Genomic DNA, 23,272 nt, shown 5'->3' with positions numbered 1-23,272 from the left:
CATTAGCAAATTATTTCACTTTAATAAATCCAACCTGTGGCAATCGTCTCTTAATCATTTTCAAATGTTGCCTAATACTTTCTGTATTCTGTACAATGTATTGCATCAAAAGTCCCGAATCACTAGTTTCATCGCCACCCTTTATTAGTGCTTGAATAGCCGAAGCATTCGTAGTAATTGCATCACATGCTGTAGTCATGCATGCTGTATTGTCCCTGATCATTTGCGTTTCGTTTAGCAGATCCTCGCCGGTAAACACAACTGAATGCATCGCGTTAAAGAAGGCAACACATTTCTCCAAATCTGTGAATTAAACATTGATAAGAATCGATCCTGATAGAATGCTAGATAACTCTTACTATCCGTTGACGAATTCTCGTCCAACTGGTTCGCCTTCAGCAACTCTATCACAGCATCAACAGTCTTCTCCTGCGCTACCATTTCCGGTAACGAACTTCCAGCTTTAAGCAACATATCTGGCTTGCAAGTATTCAGCCCATACAAAAATTGGTGCATGACAGATTGAAGGTTATGAATATGATGCAGAAGACGCGATTTGAATTCAAACTGCTGCACTGAATGTCCTTGTTGAACTGCATTTCGATCAATAGACGTTACAGCCGGGAACCGTTCACGAGCCTGGTTAACAATGATACCCGCCTTGAATACAATGCGTGAAATCAGTAGGATAACAAGGACCGCATCGTGATCGCCGCCTCTTTGCATGAAAGTATCAGGCATGTAAGCTGTGAGCATGCGAACATGCTCATTAACTTCATTCAAATCAATTTGACGCAATTGCAAATCAATTGCTCGGGTATACGCCTTCGATTCGGCAAACATTTGCTTGAAATCAATCGTGTCTGCAATCGTATCCTTTGCTGGTTTGCTCAACTCATCCTTTTGGTTGACTTTTTCGCGCAACTCAATTAATTGTTCATTTAATTTCTGAACTAGTTCACGGAATTTCAGAATAGTTTGATCACGATCAACAATAGTTTCCAGTGCGGCCTCTTTCTCGCGGATCATTTCACGTTTGGCTGCCTGCGCCATGTCCAATTCTTCGCGTAAGTCCATTTCTAGCTCATGATTGCTTTCGATTAGTTGCTCGTGAACATCTTCGAGAGCTTCAAGTTCGGCAACTTCTTCCTCAAGAAGTTTAACTTTATCTTCGAGCTCTAATTTTTTTTCAGCGAGTTGTTCGACCATCTCTTCAGCACCGAGAGCGGCGTCAACTTGTTCCTGGAGATCAACTACTTGGGCCTCGAGCTCGTCAACCTGTTGTTAGGGAGGAATTAAATTAAATGATTTCGATTTCTCAATGGATGAAACTCATTACCTTTGTTGACAATTTCTCCTTTGTTCTCTGCAATTCCATCACCTCTGATTTCTTAGTTTCCACTTCCTTTGTAAGTTTCTGAATTTCATGCTTCTCATGTGCGCTCAAGTCTCTAAGCCGAACTAAAGTCTCTCGAAGGCGAGTATTCTGCTGCTCCATCTGTTTAAATTCATAAACTGAAGGACCTTCAATTACCCCTGGGGCTGTACCATCTCCTCCACCGCCACCACCAACAGTTTTATTCTGCATTTCAGTACGCAGAATTTCCAAATCTAGCGTCAGCTCCTCTATTCGTTCCTTAGCACTTTCCAGCTCCAATTGCAACGTATCAGCTTTCTCTTCAGCCATTTCTTTGTCGAGGGTAATCAGTTCAACATTTTCTGACAACTCAGACATCTCTTCAGCATGACGGTCCCTTGCTTCGATTGCATCCTTAGTTTCCTGACGTGCACGTTGTAATTCGCGTTGTAATTGGGACTGGGCTTCCATGATTTTACTTTTGAATTCTTGGAGCTGCTCAAATTGAGTTTTCATTTTGTCGAATTCTCGAAGACGTTCTTTGTCTTCGGCTCGACGTTGTTTGAGGGTTTCCAGTTTCTCAGTAAGATCCCGAACTTGATTTTTGAGATCATCGATTTCTTGTTGTTGTTGCAAGGCGCTGATTTTATCTTCAGTTCCCATTCCTTGAGATGGTGTGGTTAGCGATTGACCCGGCGTGAATTGAGGGTTGAGCGTTTCTAGGAAGCCAGTCTGTAATTTAAGGATAACATTTTATCGATAATTGTGAAACGAAAGACTACAAGACTATATATATTTCTAACAGTTTTTATAAAAAGGAGGAAGGAAGGAGACGAAGGGTTGGTAAGGTCGATTAACGATTTGAGAGGAGCTAGGTGAAAGCAAAATCAACGGAAAACGGCAGCAGAAAGAAATTGGATGTAAAAACAAAAAATTTAAATCTGAAAGGATGGTGACAAACATAAATCTTTCAAAGCAGAGAAGACACCGCCAAACAAACCAATCAAGTCTCTAGGACTCTTTTTGCAATTGAAATTGGCGTGGAGTATTTTTCGAAGAGAAAAAGAACAAAATAAAGCGATCGCAAATATGCCTGATAGCCACGGGAAAAAAGGCTATTCTGCTGAAAATTCTTCTCGTGGTCCAGAAGCCAGAGAGAGCAGGAGTCCTATTTGAATGTGGGTCGGTTTCCGCGGGTGAATTGGGCGGATCCGCCTCTACATTGATCGTTCTCTTGTAATTCTGGCTTGAATTGAGTTCTTCAGCTATGTACAGACAATCAAGGTATTATGCTTTCTTAATTTTATTTTTTTGGGGTTCCCGTGGATGTTTTGGAAAAGTAGGATTTAGTCTGTTACGATCATCATGGTCAACAGTTTTATTGTAATGTGGGTCGATAAAAGTGATAAGACTTTCTACCCTCCTGAATTCTCTAGCAAAGTAGCAGCAAGCGCGTATCGATCCTAGCTTCTGAGGAGGAGCTGCTAGGAGCTGAGAGCTCTGCTCGTTGAACTTTTGCCTCAGCTCTGACTGTGAGATACCGCACTCTCCTCACGAGGGAGAATAGTAGATCTAGGATGTCTCTAAACTTCTCAATGTGTTCAATCGTTACAGGTAGCGATAAATGCGGAATCATGCGACGGTTTATTGTCATGTGTAGATTTGGAAATTTATTTTGGTTTCCTCATATTATTTCGATTGAATGGAAATAAAGTATACTACGTTGATTAGAGCTGCAGAAGTGTCTTGCTACTCGGATTATAACTAATGGCAAAAAGTTTAGGCAAAAAAAAAGAGAAGTTTATAGCGCGTCTATATCGAAAAGGCAAGCTGGTTTTGAGCCACTGACGCCATATACATACGTATATATACCTAGAAACCGGCTCTAGTCAGCTGCCTTTGAGTTCTAGTAATTCATCGGTATAGAGCCTTCCATTTCTATTAATTTGGTCTTAATATCGGATGTTTTTTTGATGGGATCATATCATCCAGAGAATTATTTCGTTTAAGAGCAAAAAACGCTGATCGTGATCTTGATAATGAGCAGGATATCCTCCAGTAGGCTGCAATTTGAGGCACTGCGCTAAGCAGAGATGAGAGCAGTGATTGAATGATCTGGGGTGTGTTCTAGAACCTATGTAAACTGGTCTGGAACTGCGAAAGGCTTCTCATCCTTCGACAGTTTAACATACGGCAAGTAGGGAACAAATTTTGCAAATTTAACGTGGTTATGAACTTTGCTATGCGGTGATGACAGTCGCCGACCATGTACTTTGCAATTACGCATCGGCTCCCAATGTCTGTAGCTGTTTGACTCAACGTGTAGAAGGTTTCCAATGGCGAGAGAATCTGACTGATAGGTCTCTTAGTGCCGACTATGATATTGTGTGTTATAGCTTCAAAGGATGGTTTGCCGTCACAGCATCGGGCTTTGTACGCACATGTGGTGTATTGTTGATTTTTATTCACATTTTGTTTAAAGATTGAGGGGTAGTAAGTCCGCATCCACTTGATATCGGACCGGACCAAATGGGAATACCCTTACTCCCTCTTTTTTTAGTCCACTCTTCGTTTAGGGCTTAGCACCCAGTCAAAACTTCAAAAATATTAGGCGAAGATGGCTTTACCATTTGGGTGCTAAGCTATTGTACCAATTGAAGTAGGCAGACAGCGTACATATTTCTTGTTGAAGGACACCTTTTCGACGTGTTTTCGCCTTACGTCTAAGAAATTCCTTACGTTGTCGGCCAAACACTCCAATTTTCTACATTTCATAAGAAGTTCTACAAGGGTTTTCATGTCCGTTGGAGAATACTTCCGTCCCTTGTTCTCGAGGAGGGTGATCCGACCCGAGTCTGGAAGGGACTCATTTGAAGTGCCTCTTTCCACGAAGCCTCACCGGAGTTTATATGGTACCATGGAAACCGGGGTGGCTCTCTGGGAGCATATATTCCAGGAGAATTGTTGGAAGATCTGCCCAGTTCTTTGCGATTGGCTCCCTTGTGGGAGTTTCACGGTGGTTGTAGTTGTGCCCATAACGCGAACACTCTCGGCAGGCTCAACCTGGACAACGCAGGCATCTTATTTTCTAGCAAAGCCAGGGAGGGGACAGGTGACCTCCTTCCTGAAACGTTTGAAAAGTTGGTTGTGGAGCACATGAGAGACTGACATTTTATCTTTTGCATCCTAACCGGCATGCTTATGAGCTGCGAAAACCCCGAAAAATCTTCTACATCAGCTGATATCGAGAATTCAAATCGCATTTGACAACAAAAGGGCATCTAACGTAGTCCCAACGTACATAGTACATGCGCTCAATAACCTCCTTGTGGATGTGTGAGACCATATACGGCATATAGGATCTGTCCCAAAAGTTTCCAGAATGACTTTTTTAATAAATCGTTTATCCAATATAAGTTTATAAATTATTCAAAACTTTTCAAACTTTTATCCCTCTGATTCGATACACCATTGCCAACGCTTCACCCAATCATTGAAGATGATAATTGGAATCTCCTTTATTGTGGTCGGCGTAGCTACCTTTACTGCCTCCAGTTCCTTTCAAAGTTCTTATAATCATTGAGAAAAGAGAGAAGTTCGTTGGAGACAGATCGGGGCATTACAGCGGCTGGAATAGCATTGCGACACTCATTTTGGCCCGCAACTCGGTTAGCACGTTATCATAATGCAACATCGAATTCTTGCAAATTTCTCTTCGGATCGAACCCTGTTGCATAACACTCTGATAAGTACTTCAGAGTATTGACTGAGACACAAATTGTGAAGTACACCTTTTCGGTCGAAGAACACAATGAGAATCTGGTTCGCGATCTCATTTGAGGTTTCCTTTTGTTACAAGACCCAGAATGATCGATGAGGGTTTGATTTCACCAATTCTAAGGCCTCTAGGTGGATTTTATAATTGTATATAGTCGTCCAAATTTGAAAAGAGCTGGTTATTAGTACGATGTGAAGCAAAGTTCCCTAAGAATGCGTATTTTAAATAGGCATGTTGAAAATTACAGAACATTATTCATTTTGCGCCCAAAGGAGAAATATGGCTTGTTCGGCAGGTATTCATGTTGAACTATTCACATACTTTTCGGGTAAGTGGGATGGAGCTACATTATGTTGTGTGATAGAAGTAACAAAGAACTATGCGGGTGGGTCGGTACACAGGTTTGGCGTTGGTTGAAATTCACTTGTAATGACCACTCCATTTTAGTTTAGTTAACTCTGCCATCGTCTGTGCCAAGCCATGGTTGAGAAAGGAGGAGGGAGGGATAGCTGTAGCCTGAATGGCTGAGTTACACCTAAGCGTTTCAGGTGAGTAGGGTGTCACGAATTACGTAGTCAGACCTGCAATATTGTTCTGTGAACTCTGGCACGTTTCGAACCAATTGAAGCAGCTATCACCGAGACCACCACGCATCCATATAAAACCTACTCCATGCGAAGAAACCCGGAACATTTGCTTCGGATTGGAAACAACGTTGGATCGGTAGCGAAACAAGCGATATGAATTCAATTCATTCAATTTTCAAAAGTGGCAAACCATCATGGTCACAAGGAGTTCGGAGTTGGATTTATAGTGAGCAAACAGCTCAAGCCGGCCGTCAGCGACTTCAAATCTATCAACGAAAGGTTGTGTGCGATTCACATCAGGACTCTTTTTTCAACCTCTGTCGCATCCACGTGCACGACCCGACCGATGTCAAAGAAGATGCAGTGAAAGACGAGTTTTATGCTGGAGACACTGTTTGATTCACTCTTAACAAACGATATCAATATACTGTTGGGGGATTTTAATGCGAAAATCAGAAACGAAAGCTGGCATCGGGGAACCACTGGAAGATACAGTCTCCATGAGGAATCCAATCATAACGATCAACGATTAATTGAAGCAGGACGATGCTTCAACTTAGCACTCAAATACGCTATTCGAGCAATGGATATTAACAACATGTCGCGAAAACTGACCGACGCAGAGGAACTTTTACATACTCTTGACACTGTTTGGAAAGAAGTTGGATTACGCATCAACGAGGACAAAACGAAAATAATGATGCAATCAAGAAGTAGGGCACGAGTTAATTAGAGCATCAACGTAAGGGACCTCAATATCGAATTTTTATATCTAGGGGTAGCAGCCTGTCAAAGGACGCCAAAGAGATTGACGAGGTCAAGCGAAAAATACAGCTAGCGAATAAGACTTTTTTCTCGGTCCGTCCCATAATGAAATTGAAGCATGTGGACAGAAACATGAAGCGTGCTATGCTATGGATGCGGAACCTGGACCCTAATCCAAATCTCTGAAAATTTGCTAAATAAATTCGAAAGGAAAGTGGATAAAGCAAATTTTTCACGGCCGGGATGGATGGCGCATTCAGTATAACCATGAGTTGTATAAAGAGACGTATACGATGAGCTAGAAGTCTTGAAATTTGTTGAACTGCAACGCCTTCAGTGGGCAGGGCATGTCCAACGAACGAGCTATTATTGCATGGCTAAAAAGGTTATGAACGGACGACGGTGTGTTGACGGAGCGAGATTACGAGGAAGCCCGAGAGAAACTACTTTGCTTCCAAAATTGGAGGACGCGTTCACGTGACTGAGATAATTGGAAGACAACGATCCAGGTGGTCAGGGCCCGACGTCGGGCTGTAGTGCCGATGATGATGGTAATTCTAGCTTAGTAGCAAAAATAAACAGATGACTTTTCAAGTTTAAAAAAAGGATAATGATACTTACCTCAATGAAGGAAGCTCGCTTAGAAGGAGGCATTGAATCTGGTGGGCTCATATTTGTTCTCTTCTCGGATGCACCACCATGACCAGGTGCTCGTTCGGTAGCTGGCGAAACCAGTTGACTTTTCGATCCTAACAGACTCTGTCGACTTCCAGTCAGGGAAAGTCGTGAGCTTCAAACAAAAATCAAATCCACATATTAGAAGAAGAAGTTTATAACGTTGCTACTGAAAAGCTGCATCATTTACAAAAGTAAAGAAACAAAACAGGAGCTGTTTGAAAAAACACAAGTAGTACAGGAGGCAATATTAGTTGATTTAATTGAAAGCCATTTGAAATTAAGAGCAGAGAGTATGAAACAATAAGAAGGAGCAAATCACGATGTTATTGAGTTATTCAAACCTGGAAGCAGACGATGACATGGTGGTAGCTGATGGTTTTCTCACTTGTTTAACCGGTGATTTACGCCTTACACTACATGAATGTATTATTTTTTTTAAATAGTCAGTAAATTGGGATCGTCCAGAATCCCAATCAATTCAAAGGGCAGCGTGCAATCAGAAAATTTTCAAGAAGAGAAAAAAACAGGAGTTATTTCTACATATTTAGCTTTACCTACGAATTAGGGATTAACTACGGCAACTAAAATGCGTTTCAGTCATTAAAACGTACCTAATTTTTCATGTTTTTTAGTTTCTATTGTTTTAAACAAAATAACACAATTGGGTCCAGGTCTTTTGTGAGGTTTTCTTTTAAATTAAAAAATCAAGTTTTGTTTGTAACACAAGCGCAAACGTCGTGAAAGACAAAAATCTCTAAAAACTTACGTTGTTGGTTTCGTGACACCCGGTAAAGAACGCACTGATTCCGCACTAAAACGATCGGATGTTTACATGATGATGAAGGATGCGAGCATGATTGATATGATTAGGAAGAAAATTAAATTATATAAAGGAAAAATAAATTGAAGATTTTGATAGATTCTCTTGAAGTTTGCAGTAAACATTTGTGGAGACGGAAATTTTGGAAGAAAATTTTGAATATTGTGTCAATTACTGTAATTGTGCTTGTTAGAATTGGAGTCGAAATTGTTTTGGGGTCGAAAACGAAAATCTGTGGAGAATGTATTGGGTGTAGGCATTAATTTTAAAGGATGGATAAGAGGAGCTGTATTGCCTTTAAATCGTATTAGAAACGAAATAAAAATAAAAAAAGTATCCAAGGACCAAGGACCAAGGACGAAGAAGAGGCTTCTGAAAATTTGGTCTCCGAAGGCCGAAAAATCCTTTTATACGCCAGGCGAACCTTCAATGTCATTTGCAAAATACATTGATTTGCCTACTACTCTACTTCAGGCAGGAGCATCTGAGTGTCCTCTACGAGAAGCAGCTGGATCCATAGATAATTTTTAAAGATTTGTCTTTCTCGTAATGGTGGAACCCACAGAACTATGAGGGAACGTACGAGTGAGCGACGGAGACCGATATATTTGTGTCTTTTATTTTGTATTGAATTATATGATTTACCAAAATATAATTTAAAATTAGTGCATACACCCAACAGAGGTACAAAAAAAAAAAAAAAAAAAATCGCGAATATATTCCACTTTTGTCGTCAAAAAATTCTGGAAAAATAAAATTTGCGTTCTTTTGAAATATGAAATGACTTCGATAGAAAGTGATCCTTTTCTGACGCAATCGAAAAGCAGTCCTGGACATTTATCAAGTCTTTTTGAGTTTTTTTAACAGAAATCTCGATAACCGGCGCCATATATATCTCTCAGAATAAATCCCAATATCGTGATGATTAGTTTGTTAAAAAAGTATCAAAGAAATGGGACACAAATCGCTAGTGTCCAGTTGTTTTCTACTTACCAATTTCAGAGTCTGAACAAATTTTGGTTTGTTATAAACACATTCATAGGAGAGAATTATTACGTTCATTTATTGGGTTAACTAGACAAAAAAATCCTTCACCATTTTATTTGATTAATATATGGGGGATAGTCTTACAAATCCGGAACCTTGAAAATACCCCAACCTGAACCGAAGGATATGCATGAACCCATCACCAATGCATTTGTGGGTTAGCTTTCAATATAACGCTTTCAGGCATATGCATGGCAACGTAACATTCTCATAAGGTGCACTTGAATAGTAATTTCAATTATTTAGAGGACGAGAACTTGCAGTAGATATTCAACTCCTTTCCTAGGCCAGCCATTCGAAACGATAAAACTGCATAAATTCATGTAGTTCCAATTTTATGATCATATGAGTAGAGCTAACATAAGAAGTGTCATTCCTAGTGTGCAGTATGGGGGGATCTGCGTTGAGAGAGGGAAATTTGTTTTTGAGTTTTCTTTAGTTTTTGTCTTATAAATATTTTGTCCCTAATTCTAAAATATGTGGCCTGCAATTTGAATCCAGTGGTAGCTTCATATATCCTGTAGATCCTTAGATATACGAGCTGCTATAGAAGATGAAGATCGATGGTCTAATGGGGTCCGTTTGCGCAGGCACATCATGTTAAAGGCAGCAACATCTCAGCTAACTTGTTGGTTTTCCTCCGGAAGGAAGGCATCAGCGTCTCCATAATTTAGAAGCCCTGAATTGGAGCAGGTCAAATTATCATGATCAGAGATACTTCTCGGATCACAGTTGGATATTTTCAATCTATACAGATGTTCCACTGGGGAAAGGTTAGTGAGGTTATCAAAACAATTAGCAGGTTCAAATTAGAATCAAAATTCGGGGCTCTGGAGAAAGGATTTGAAATTACGGTCTCCAACATCTGCTGCAATATTGGCAGCCATACGAGGAATGCCTGCAGAGGTATACGAAGACTAATACATTTTTCATAACGTAGTGATACCATTTTACAGTGTAAATCATCAAGGATCTCAAAATACGCATTTAAAGCATTGATAAATTTCCAATTTTTTTGAGGTTAGGAAACAAATGATAGTTGCTAGGTGTTAAATCTGGTGAATGAAGGCTTAATGAGAGGGGGTAGAAGGAGAGGGGAGGACTCCCGCGAGCCCAGAGTTTTTTCGGGCGCTCGAAATAGAAATTTCGGTTTTCCGCATAATAATCACCTCGGGCCCAGGTTTTCTCTCTACGGACCTGAGTGAATACGCTAGATGGGAGAACAATTCAAATTTCAGTTCGTTAATGTAATGATGGAGGGGCGCGCTGCCATGGTGAAACAAGATTTTTTTTTTGCTAGATGCGGTCGTTTTTTACACTGCATCCCTCAAATGTTGCATGACCCTTCGTAGTATTGGCCAGTGATAGTTTTACCCTCCTGAAGGTAACCAATGAAGATAATTTCTTTTGCTTCACAAAAAACAGTCGCCGTGACCTTAACCGTTTCTCTGTTTTTTTTTCTTCTATTTTTACGTACACAACTGACACGCCTTCTTCAATAAGCTTTCAAACATATACTACCAAAGCCATCAACCTGAAAGTTGGTATACCTCATGGCGTCATCTCGTAATTAAGTCGGACATTTTTTACTCCGCCCTCGTAAACGGACCAGGAAATAATCCTGACTGGATTACTGTTAGAACATTCAAAGTACGAGTATTAGCGATTATCTGACATTTAGGAAAATTCTGGCCAAGAAACTTAAAACTCCTTAAAAAGTCGGTAGGGCTCCTGATGGGACCTTGAAGCAAGGAGGACTATGAATCAGGACTGAGGGTTTAAAAGGCCTGTATAACATCACATACCTAAAATAGGACCTTCGTAGGAAATAGGGTCTCCTGCTGAAGATTGTCCTTTGGATGCATATTGGTGGTGGATGGCGCTGAGTAAGAAATACAATTGGACCAAGTTTCATGGGATCCAAATAGCCGCACATACAGAGGCTAGTGGGGCTCTGTTTTCCGCCCCGACATATGCGCTCCATGGACTTCTATATCTGACTTCCTGGAAAATTCATTTCAAATATGTTATATCGTGCCGTGCTGTCATACTCTGTGAGTCTGGATGTTGGGTAGTAAAGCCTTACGACCAAAGTGACATCCTAGACGAAATACCGCAGGCACATTGGATATTCCCTAACAGACTACGTCGTACACAAATCAAGAGGAATATCACGGTCGGGTTTCTAACCAGAACGAAGTGGAAGACCGGTGATGTGTTGCGATGTTACGATACAGTATTCTTTATTGACGAATATTCTCTATTGACGGTTGGTGACGCAGTGTTGAGACGCGCTGAACAGTTTGGGCGACAGACACTCTCCCCCTCTGGTTATCAGGTCACAGGAACATGGAGGGGAATGACTAAGCGACGAAATAACCAGGCGAGATTCCGCTCTTGACAGTCCCACGGTGGGCGCAGTTTACGTCTCACTGAGAGTAACGACGCAGGATTATGGCTGTTTGCAGGGGCCATTGGCCTATAGGAAACCATGGCGAAAGTTGCGGAGAGGGAGGAGACCTCTAAGGAGCATGCCGGGACGCTATGTCTACCAAATCGGTAATTTCGTGGTAAACCAGCAACTACTGAAACTTTTAAACACGACTAAATTTTGCTGTCCAAAGTCGAGCAGATATTCCATTTTTCATCACTAATATATAGGCGGGAATGCATACTCTCTGACATCACTAGTCGCTTCAGAACAGAAAGACCGTATCAGGGCAGCAACAGAAAAACAACATTAGGGGGAAATTTTATCAAAGAGAGAAAGATAATAAAGCATCAAAGCAGATATAGAGAATGCACTAGTCAATTTGGACTATGAAAACCGGCTGAAGGGTACGCTGGAGAATGGACCAAGCAGAAGACTCAGAGCCGAGCTTATGCGACAACTCGTGAAACAAGTGGACAGAGTTTTTACGGAATGCCAACCACTTTTGGGAACTAACAGACAGGTTTGGGTCTTTCAACCCAGCAATTCAAAGGACTCCCCAAAAACCCATAAATCATGCTTCCCATACATCAGGTTGCCAAATAGTTAGTGAAGGAATTCCAGAATATGGAAAAATTGTTTGAGACTAGATCGGTCAAGAATTCAAATGAGTTCTCCAGGGCTCCTGAATTGATTGGGGAAATCTAAGAAGATGAGGTTTTCGTGTCTCTCGACATCAAGGCTCTTTTTCCGAGTATCCCAGTCAAAGGAGCGATTGCTCATGTAGAGAACTGGCTTCTTCAACAAAGTGAGGATCCATAGGAAAGGCAAGGTAAAACAATATATGGAGCTAGTCCAAATCTGTATGGAGGAAAACAACTTTACTTCTAGGGGTTAGTATTATAAATAGTTAAAAAGACCCCTCTTTTCGTTCATTAGCGAAATCTTCATGGCCAACTTTGAAACAAAGACAGCATCGGCTGATCGGATGCCAAGGTTTTGGAAGAGGTGTGTAGATGATGTTTGCGGTATCATCTAGAAAAGTGTCGTGGAAAAATGGTCTGCTTTCTTAATACATTGCACTTCAGTATCGAGTTCACCGTGGAACAAAAATGTAAATTACCTTTTTTGAACCTGCTGTTAAGGAGGAAGCAGAAGAAATTAAATCTGGTGATCTAAAGGAAACTGACGTACACCAAATGAGGACTGGATGCAAACCCTTTCCATTTCCTCGGAGAGCGTGATGTGAAAGAAAAGGAGAATATTTGTGAGTTCGCCTGACTGAATGAATACACTAGCTGGACCATCAGCAGCTTGATCAGCAAACGAAAGAGGACGCTTCAACGCTCACTAAAGCTTTGGAATTCAACGAAATTTCTCTTTCGTTGAAACAAAAACTGACGAAACATGATTTGGATGTCGGTTTCAGCAGCAAGAACAACAACTAGCTTAAAACCTTTCTAGGATGGACCAGGGATCTAAAATAAGTAATCGGCAGGAAAGAGTGAATAAGGGTTTAATTAACGCATCAATTCAAGGTTCCAATCTGCCTTTGTTTCTGATTCTTTCGTGCTTAAGTCTTCGGATTGGATGCTCTTAAGCAACATCAAGGTTCCGTTCCCTTCAAAAGTGAATTTTTCTATCATAAATTTTTGACCCAAATCTTCGCCACCAACCATCCTCGAATCTATTTTTCCTATTGAGTAATTGGTTCTATGATATAGTATGACAGCTAAGAGAAAGTCGAAGAATGCGTGACAGGATATACTGAGGTCTTCGGCACCAACAGAAAACGGTTCTGGAGCAGCAGTCTTCGAATACAAACGGGAAGTGGACTTTTCCTTTTGGACAATATGCAGGCTGAAATGTATGCGATCGTAGGGCAGTAATCTACAGCGATAGTCAAGCTGGACTGAGAGCATGGAGCCCTTTGATGAACTCAAATATCGTTCTGGAATATAGAAACCGGGGGGTGATATTTCGTTAGATAAGGGAATCGAGTACAATGGATCACTAGGGCCTGAGTGCTCACAGGTTTTGGTCTCTCCTCCACCGCAAACACACACACCTGGTATCAGTACCGAATAGATCAGTTTGAAAGCATTTTACCTTTTGATGAAGTCTGAGAAGTCCTCCAGTGGCATTTTCGTTTCCGCGAACGACAGCTTTTTCATGCTTTTTTAGTTGCATCATTTTCCTTTGGTCATCCAGAAAGTTGCCTCACGATGAGGTCCAAACAGGACATTTTCAGTGATAACAGTCGTCTGAGGGAAACTATCAAGTAAGAGAACAGTGATAATGACTTGCGTGCTTTCAGCACAAGTGCCAACTTGCGAATTATTAAGGTCCTTTTTTTCGTTGTACACAAAATAGGAGGCACACCAGGTAGTTAAGCATCTTCTAAGCGGTTTGCTGATTGGTAAAGATGGGTTCAAATATTTTCGGTAATTTCATTGATGTCAAAATGGTACTGGCCATTACGTCTCCGTAATAATTAGATTTTTATGACGATATTTGTAGATATCAAGGATATTTACTTTTGCTTAGAAGTAGCACAAGCTAAAAATAGTCAAGGTCTTTCAAGGATAACGCAGTTAGCACAGATCCACTGGAACTATAAACTTGGATCCAAGCTACTAAAATTAGTCCTACCAATATAATTAACAAAATTTTCAACTACATGAATTTTTACGACTCCGACCGTCCCTTAATTATAAATTGGCTGACCTATCCTATCCAACAGACGTCATACAAGAGATAGAGGTAAGCAACTTTGCTTGCAAGGCGCTTGGTGGTAATCAAATGTTAATATATCGATTTAGATACTCATATGAAAATAGCAATCTTCCAGTCACTTAAATTTTTTTTTGAAATTTTGAATAAATCCCTCCGAAAACTTGAGCCAAACAATTGCAGGAATAGGAAGACGACTATAAATCAACGTAACAAACTAATTTTCAAAAAGGATAACTAAAACGTATGCATTTAAGCAAAAGATGTGATGGTGTACGAGATATATAGATACGAGTATATATAAAATATTTCAAGTTGATATAAAACACCAATAACATAGCAGTAAAATATTGATCATAGAATAGAACAGGATACAACAATAAAAGTTTTAAGGTTGTACGCAAACGAATCAGCTGTGAATATTGTAGGTATGTATATATATATATATAACGTTATCAATGCAATAGTGGCCCAACACAACTTATCTATGGCTTCAGATTAAACGAATTGCTCGTGCAATAGCTTGAAAGTAAAAACAAAACGAAGGAACTTCATATCTGCCTAAGAAAAGTCCTTTGGAACACAATCTACCAACCAGAAAATAGAGTGATTGCATAAGCAGTTCGCAAATCTAAGATCGAGCTTTATCAACTTTTAATCATTGCTTTAATCTGCAGGAAATCATTAAACAAACTTGCAACATTTATACTCAAGTATTCAACGTATGCTTTATACAGACATTCTCTTTGGATTAATTTACACATTATCTGAAGGTGGTGTTGTGGTCTCAAGTTTACTACATCTGAAACGGGGCACGGTTTCAGATCGTCGGGCCGAGCTTACCTTGGTTTTGGCCTATTTATTTGTATCTTCCGAATATTCCTAAGGATAAGATATAGAATTACACCAACACGTTTTGTATATTTTACGTTTGTTTCGCTAATGTTAGGTATGTGTGTAACAATACTATGGCTAAGAGTCCTAGACGAATGCTATTTAGCTTCTAACGCAGCTGACAATATATTTTGAATGACCTATTCATGGTTTGGGGAAAATGTAATGTTTACGCTGTTGCGGGTCGTAGTGGAAATGTGTTTGTTAGTTAGTCCTCATTTGAATATCTTCAATGATAATCGTAAAAACGGATATACACATATGAACACAGTATGAATTCGTAATAGTGAACATCATGGAAGTAAAGTGTTATGCAACCTAATAATAATCCGACGGATTCTCCCATTAACCTACCACCGGCCACTATCACCAGCGCCCTTTTATCTTTCAAGTAGGTAGCATCGTCCGAGCCGAAATGCTTGGCACTTAGCGCTAGGCATTGGGCGATATTGTGACAACTCGCATGAAATAAACGCCACCGTACAGGTCCCACGCCCAGTTGTGAAAGGAAAAGGGGTAGATGGCTTCAGACTGAATGGTTGTACGCCACCACAGCGTCTCAGATTGTAAGTGAGGAAAGTGCAGGAACTTTGCAGCCTTGCAGATTACTTCCTGACGGAAGCTATTGCCGCACCTGGCAGTTAGGTATAAAATACGAATCCATTAAAGGAGGAGAAGGAGAAACCTAAGGTCTGGTAAGGATAACCGGGCGGAGTCGTCTGACTTGGTCATTGGGTTCCGCTCCCGTAATGGACAGCACGGCATCGAAACCGATAATTGTGGGCCGGTGGATGCAACTGCAATTACTTGTGTATTGTGGTGTAGTTGCGGATATCAGATTGCACGATCAGAAGATTCGCTTTCGTGTTATTGGTTTTAGTGGCCGAAGAGATCGACCATGGACCGTCGGCGGGACTCATTACGACAGGATACTGATAGGCTAACTCAAACCAGCTCTGCCAAAGCCAGCAGATGGGTGAAAATTAAAATACAGAGGGTTTATCGGAACTAAGCCATTCCCAATGAGACACCCCTAGTTGAAATTCTGGACACATTCAAACAGAAACTTTCTGACGTTACGACGATATGGCGAATATTACTCCAGGCGTGTTCAGAATGCAACGCATGCAAGGAACAATTGGAGTTTTTTCAGATCTCTCAACAAATCCCAACAGAGCATCCAGACAGTACAGTTTTTGGTGACGGAAGCGAAAGAATATTGGGGTGGACTTTGGAGGTTATTTGGCAAGCATGTTAAGTGGATTACCGCTGAAGGCACCCACCATACTACTACGCCTGACATGAATTTAGCGGATATTACCGAAGAGGATGTTGGATGAGCCATAAACAGCTAGAACCGGAGCAGTCCTGGTCTGGATCGGGTGCAGAGTTTCTGTTATAAAAAAATTAACAATATATATGCACAGTAGGTTGGCACACAGTATAAATCAGGTCATTAGTCGGCGTGAGCAATTTCCACCTGCCTTACCCTAAAAAGGATACCGTGCAGGACCCCGCGTACACAAGCCCGATTACTTGCTTACCAACACTATAAATTCATAATGTTCATTACTAGTGGAAGAGTCAATGCACACCGTGAGATCAATAACATTCTGTCCGAAGAGCAGAATGGCTGCAGAGTTGGGTTAAAGGGTTGCAAAGAGCAAGCCAAACCAATCTTTTTAGTTGCTATATCGTTTATGCCAAGGCTTCTGATAGCACTCCACACACCTGACTAACAGATGTTCTACATCTGTATCGTATTCATCCGAAGCTAATAAAGTTTTTGTCGGCAGTTATGGAAGGATGGCTTGCCACCTTGTCAGTGTGTTCATCTGAGAGTACCAACATCTCAGAGCCCATCCGCATACGGAGGGGCATTTTCCAGCGAGATTCATAGAATCCTCTTTGGTTTTGCATGGCACTGAACCTTTCATGGCTACTGAATGATGCTAGAGGGCATAGTTTCGTAATAAAATATGACGCAGGTGCTAAGTGCGAGCTGACAAACTTGATGTACTTGACATCAAGCTGTTTACTGATACTAATGACCGTCTTAGGAATCTGTTGCGAATAGTAGACATGTTCACCCGTGATATTCGGATGGAATTTGGATTAGACAATTGTCGAATACTTGCTATCCGAGCCGCATAGGCATAGGATTGGTGGCCTCGACATCCAAGCTATGATCGACACAGACTTTTACAAATACCTAGGAATTCTGCAAGGAATCCATTCTCGAGTTGGTGATCTGAAGGATATTACCCTGTCCGAATTTCTGCGAAGTGCGAAGTTGGTGCTGTAATCGCACCTCCCGCGCATTGAATGTGTTCGCTACCCCTTCACTGGCTTATGAATTCGAAATATTGCCGTGGACAAAGACCGAACCGGATAAACTTGCCTCGTGACATCGGAGGCAGGAATGCGGTTGACGTTGCGACATAACATCACCGCCTTATTGTTACAGCAGAGACCAGGCGAGACCCTTACATGCGGCTGTTTGTAAGACAGGTTGCGGGCTGACTCCACTTAACTTGCAGAATCGATCTTTTAATCCTCAGAGGAGAGGGGGGAGGCAGACCAAGAGCGGATCGATGAATGGAAGTCGATAGCAATGCATCGTAAATACGTGAATTCCCTTTGGCAGTCATTTGTAGATTTGTATTTATCGAATAGATGGCTGTGTCTGGGAGCTCTTTGCTGAGGCGAAGGGATTTATGTGTGCCATTAAGGTCCGGTTTATCGATACTTCTGGTTACAGCATATATTGGGACCGGCAAGTTTTAACTGATTGCCATATACTACATAACAAGCCTGACGTACTGTTAGTTGACAAGACGGGTCGCTCCGCGTAAATTATTGATTTTATCTCCCATATTAGCAACATTGAAAGGAAATACGTGGAGAAGAAGTTGGAAAAGACTGCGACAGGCCATCGATTTACTTTGCTCTTGCAGAGATAGGTCCTCTTCCGATTTCTTTTGACCGTCATTCTCGTGCTCCGTAAAGTTACAAAGTGGTGTTTCCTTGTTGACAAAACAAAAGAAACTGGGGTCAAAACTGTGACTAAATGCGAAGTTCAAATAGTACAGTGGTTTTGCTTTCATGTCGAGTAATAGGGGAGGAGGTTGTTTCTGATTTTCCTTTTTTGTGCCCACGATGGTCATTTGGTGTTCCTTTAATTTCACTGCAAGGCCGTGAGATATGAAGAAATTATTGCGGGTTGCATTCCTTCCATTCAGCCCTACTGTTAGCAGCAAAATAACCCGCTCAGTTTGGTTTACCTTGAGAGCACAATTATGCTTTCAGCCAATGTAAATCACCATCTAGGGTATCGAGTCATCGTTGTTTCGGTCTGTTTTTTTTGTAGTTTCGCATTCTTGTGCGTTTTTGATTGAACCCCAAGTGATGCAATGAGTAAAGCGGAAAAAATACTGTTTGAGCACAAGAAAATTGGCTGCATTAAGGGAAAACTTCTACCTACCCAATAGTGTTCATAAAGTTTCAAAACGTTGTTAGAGATTGAAGTTACGTTGTTTTATGGGTATTTTTTCAATGGGGCATCCAGACGTCCCCAAGAATCGGCTTTGAGAGATCTTCTCCATTTTGAACACAAAGGCCAGAGGCAAGAGGCCAATTTCCGAATTGTCACCATGCTTTGATGTAAATATTTACTCTGAACTCTACACGTAAGAATATTTCAAATTTTCTTAATCCCAACAATTGCGTAAAACATTTCCACTACGACACCATGAAACTGCAAAACTGCATCTTAACCATAAAACTAAGCTGATCCGCTGCTGTTCATTAATTTTCTGTTTCAGCTGAACTCATTTTGCGTTCTAAACTATTTCGAAACAACTCATTCAGATATAAATTCTAAAGCATTTGAAAATCACAACTGAAAACATCCTTTTAAGTAGCTCAAATACACAGCTGGCAATAGAAAAAAAAACGAATTCTGAATGCTGAATAATAGCACACACTTATAGGAAAAATTAAGCCATGCCTTGCTCTCGATTATCGGCTATATTTTGAAAATACTCTATGAAAATGGGGTCAAAGGGGGTATCTACAATTTGAGGTTTATTGCTAAACGACATACCTGCTCAAGCGACTAGTCCTTGGCTTAGCCTCCTCCGCGGGCTCGGGGATCGGATTACCGGAATCATCAAGAAGAACGAGCTGGGCTGGTCGAACAAATATTCCGTAGTTATCGGGGCACTGAAAGGATTGGTAATTAAATGGTGAATTATTTACTGCACTGTTTAGAGTATTTTCTAGAGTTTTTAATAGTTTGACAGGCTCAAAGTCGCTTCTAAGTCGCGATAAAATCTTACGCCAGATTGGGCGAAACAGCTTCTGAAACGTACGTTTAAATTGTAAAAGTACATGGTGATAGTGCTCTTAGTCGTGCTCAGGTGTTTTGATGGCAAAAACGCTTTAAGGAGGGGCATGAAAGCGTGGAAGGCGAGGCACGGAGTGGGAGACCAGTCGAGGTGCGGACTGACTCGAATGCGCAACGTGTGTGCGCCCTAGCACTTCGAATGTTGGCCTCGGAACTGGGTATAAACCGTCAAACAGTCAGACAAATTTTAACAGGTGATTTCGGGATGAAAAAGTTGTGCGCGAAGATGGTTCCAAAGAACCTTTTTGAGGAGCAAAAGCAGCATCGACTGACTGTCGCAGAAGACTGTTTGGAACAAGTAGAAAACGATCCCAGCTCACAATAGTTGTCTCCGCTGGCCCCCCGCCCGAAAAAAGCTCGCCTGAACAAGTCGAAGATGAAAACGATGATTGTTGCCTTTTTTGTTAGCTGTGGAATCGTCCACAAAGAATTTATTCCACCGGAGCAAGCCGTAAATCAAGTCTACTATCGCCAAGTACTCGCCTTCGAAAAGGGAATTTGATGTTGGAGCTGAGTAAGTCTCTGGGTAAGGCGGCTAGAAATTTCCTCGGCAAAACATAGAAGGGGGAAAGGCACAAGGGCGGCCAAAAAATAGGAGTTTGAGATACAATGGCATTGATAAAGTCGCGATCAAGAACCGCAATCAGAAGACTCAGAAAGGGGTATCGAGGCACGCAGCTTACTAGCAGAAACAGCGCTCAGAACGCAGGTGTCCTTTAAATGCTGTTTTAGATGCCTTAAATTTGGGAATATAGCGGGGCGAAATGTACCGGTCACTCTGTTAAAGAAGTGTAGAAAATACGTGGAGAAAGTCATATATTCAAGAAGTGCAAGGCTGACTCTGAATAAATGCTTTATAAGGGAAAAGAGGCGCTAACTGTCAGCAGCAGCAGATGCCTTAGATGCAATGAAGAAATGAGGTTGATGCAAATCAATCTCAACGCAGCAAATACTCTCACAAGTCATCTAAGAGAAGAGAGTCGAGGTGGCCATAATCAGCGAACCTTATGGCGACAATAAGAGTGGAGCCTGAGTGAGAGTTATAAATGACAAGGCGGCAATATAGGCATGTCGAATTCAAGCCATCCAAGAAATAATGAAATTCCTAGAAGCTAAATTCGTCTGAGGAAAAATAGCTGGTATTTGTATATACAATTGCTATGCGCTACCAGCGCGGCGAGAGAACTTTTTGCGTTGAAGGATAGTGTGTTCATTCGTCTCGTCCACACCGCAGCTATCACCGGGGAGGGCTTTGCAAAAGGAAAAGTTTGAGACTATTCTCGCCTTGATGTCACCCGTGCCTCGTTCCATTCAGAACGAATGGTGTTACGTGTTAGTTACTCGACGTCATAAAAACGATAAGGAGGGGAAGTCAGAGCGCCGGTCGTTCTTACTCGTTTGACATCATCACCACCATTTCGTTGGAAGAATGTCCGCTATGCCCAGGAACCCAGATGGTGAGCACTTTTTCAGACGAGTTTTCCTCATTTTATCGTGGGCACGAGCAGACGGGGAATTGACTGGGGTTTTGTTAGTGATGGCTTTAATGGAATGATCAGAGTTCGTGATGATTAGGATTTTCTTCAGTTTAGCCGTACCTGATAGCTGGGACAAAGGCTAGTAGTTCAGTCGAGAGAACAGAGGTTTTAGTTGTCCCCAGCATAGAACAGAGTTGTTGTCTCTTTGAAAAAATCGCACATCCAGCGTTTACGGCGTCGGCCGGGGCATCAATAGCCAGAGTCTGAAACCTGAGAGCTTCACAATTTCAAACTTCGATTTCACATGTGGCAAGATCGCTCTGAAGGGGAAATCGTCATCCAAATAATGGTTTAATATGGAGAAGTGCTTCAACGGGACGGGGGTTACGTCTGCATTTGAGTTTTCTAAGATAGAGCAAAATTTGTTGAAACTGCCGTTAGTGTGTTTGAGGTGATGAAATTGTCTCTAATGAGGGCATAAAAGGAGGGGTTGATTATAGGGGCCTTGATAATCTGATAGTAAAGATCTCCTGTAAGAGGGAAGAGGTTGGTCCGCTAGCGCAAAGATGACATGTATTGGAGAAGGCCTCATGAGGCCAAGACAACGTCTCAGGAAAGCCGCCGTAAGAGATTCGATTTTTTTCTTAAGGTATTTGGGAGCGGTCTAAAAATCCCTCTAGATAGCTTGAGAGCTTCTCTAGAGTGAAGTCCCCTGCTGGCCCCGGAGGCAAAGAATTTGTGACCTTAGTCGCCTTCGTTTTAGGAAGTTACACTGATTTATGAAGAGATCTGTAGTCGAATAATGTTTTGTGCATTCTCCCGGGAATCCCGTGCGTCTATAATTAGGAAGCATATTAGAAAATTTTCACTTTGCTGGAGCATTTCTTGTGAAGGGAGGTCGTATAAATATTGAGAATTACTGGGCTAAAGACACACCCTTGGGGAATGCCGTTGTTTATCAGAACATGATGGCCCTGCATGGATGATGTCAGGTGTAAGATGCATGCCAGCCAAGACTCCTATGTGGAGCGACAGGCTCACTCTCTCGTAAACTTTGCTGCTGGATAAGGATAGGACAAGAACATGTTTTTTGTGGCCTTTTCTAAGGCTATGTGAAGTAGCAAGCTATTGAGATACGAGCAGATGGATCTGTATTTCCTGTAAGCAAAACATTTCTCTGGGAGCAGGCGGAGATCCTTCAGAGCTAGAACAAGCCTGGATTTGACCATGGCATTTGTTATCTTGGAGAGAAAGTTGAGGAAGGAGATCAGCCCAAAGTTGTTGAGTTCATTTTGAGATTTATCCTTCTTGGGGATCGGGACTAGTTTAAGCTCACGTCAACTGTCTGGTGCATTTTAGGATAGCCATACATCATTTAATGCATCCAGAACTACTCATGGCGATTGGTTCAGCCACTGGACATAGGTGTAGATAATCCCATCCGTGCCTGGCACAAAGCGCTTTTTGTGTTTAAAATAAATTTTAAAAGTAGAATAAGTTTCAATTCGAATCATATTTTCCGTATGAAATGCTTTAACTTCGGGTGGTGTTCATGCTGTTCACTTATATGTAGACATCCCTTACCGTAAAGTATGCTGTTCCCTTGATGGATCCATTGTTCTTTCCTTTGGGCTCGTCGAGAATCACTCCCACCCACTTGCCAACTGAGAATGTAGTCATCCCAATGTATGCGATTTTACCTCGGACGCCTTTTCCGGCGACCTCCACCCTTTGGCCGATTTTCATATTCTTTTCTGACATCTTGGCGATCTGAGTTTGTGCAAAAATTACTAAATCTGCAAAAGATACAAAATGGAAAATTAGATACAAAAAATAGTCAGGCGAACAGGTAGTCAAAAGGGGGTGAGGACGGTCCAATTCGACTGGAATGCTTGCGGTCTGTTAACCCTTAATATCATAATACAATTTTCGATAATTTAAATACGCATTTCCAACTAATTAGCTTTCGGCCATTCAAAGGTTCCCGGATATGCATGTGAAGAATAATGATTTGTGCCGGAAATCCATTCAAAATTGGCGAAATAAGAAAATAATTTGATGGCCAGGCCCATTCCAATTTGACGTGTCCACATTAGTAACGACCGAAAAATCGAAATTTCGAGTACTTCCCCCAGTAAATCTCACAGCCCTCAATGGTGCCGGTCCTACAAGTGCTTCTTACCTTAAATCTATAGAATTCACTGCGAATATCCAATTATTTTTCACTTTGTTTAACTTTTTATGCCGCTGACGTCTTGAAAACCTCGGGCAAGTGACAGATCCTACAATACAAATG

General features: G+C 41.4%; 1 protein-coding gene across 8 annotated transcripts in view; it reads right to left on the bottom strand.

Annotated features, from left to right (window-relative positions):
• Positions 1 to 23,272, bottom strand: part of LOC119659092 (dynactin subunit 1) — a 29,227-nt gene extending 5,955 nt beyond the window's left edge. Inside the window, exons 1-10 of one of the 8 annotated variants that reach the window (XM_038067004.1) lie at positions 23,159 to 23,272; positions 22,561 to 22,772; positions 19,196 to 19,314; positions 15,040 to 15,078; positions 7,932 to 7,976; positions 7,507 to 7,578; positions 7,109 to 7,277; positions 1,340 to 2,089; positions 360 to 1,278; positions 35 to 303 (exon numbers count right to left, since the gene is read on the bottom strand). In XM_038067004.1, the coding sequence (XP_037922932.1) occupies positions 35 to 303; positions 360 to 1,278; positions 1,340 to 2,089; positions 7,109 to 7,277; positions 7,507 to 7,578; positions 7,932 to 7,976; positions 15,040 to 15,078; positions 19,196 to 19,314; positions 22,561 to 22,737 (2,559 nt within the window). In that variant the 5' untranslated portion in view covers positions 22,738 to 22,772; positions 23,159 to 23,272. The remainder of the gene's footprint in view (positions 1 to 34; positions 304 to 359; positions 1,279 to 1,339; positions 2,090 to 7,108; positions 7,278 to 7,506; positions 7,579 to 7,931; positions 7,977 to 15,039; positions 15,079 to 19,195; positions 19,315 to 22,560; positions 22,773 to 23,158) is intronic. The other 7 variants (XM_038067008.1, XM_038067007.1, XM_038067005.1 and 4 more) reach the window with 7 other exon arrangements.

Source organism: Hermetia illucens, chromosome 6, assembly GCF_905115235.1.
Source record: "Hermetia illucens chromosome 6, iHerIll2.2.curated.20191125, whole genome shotgun sequence".
Lineage (NCBI taxonomy): Eukaryota > Metazoa > Arthropoda > Insecta > Diptera > Stratiomyidae > Hermetia > Hermetia illucens.
Note: the sequence above shows the minus strand (reverse complement) of the source record. Positions and strands in the feature narration are given on the sequence as shown.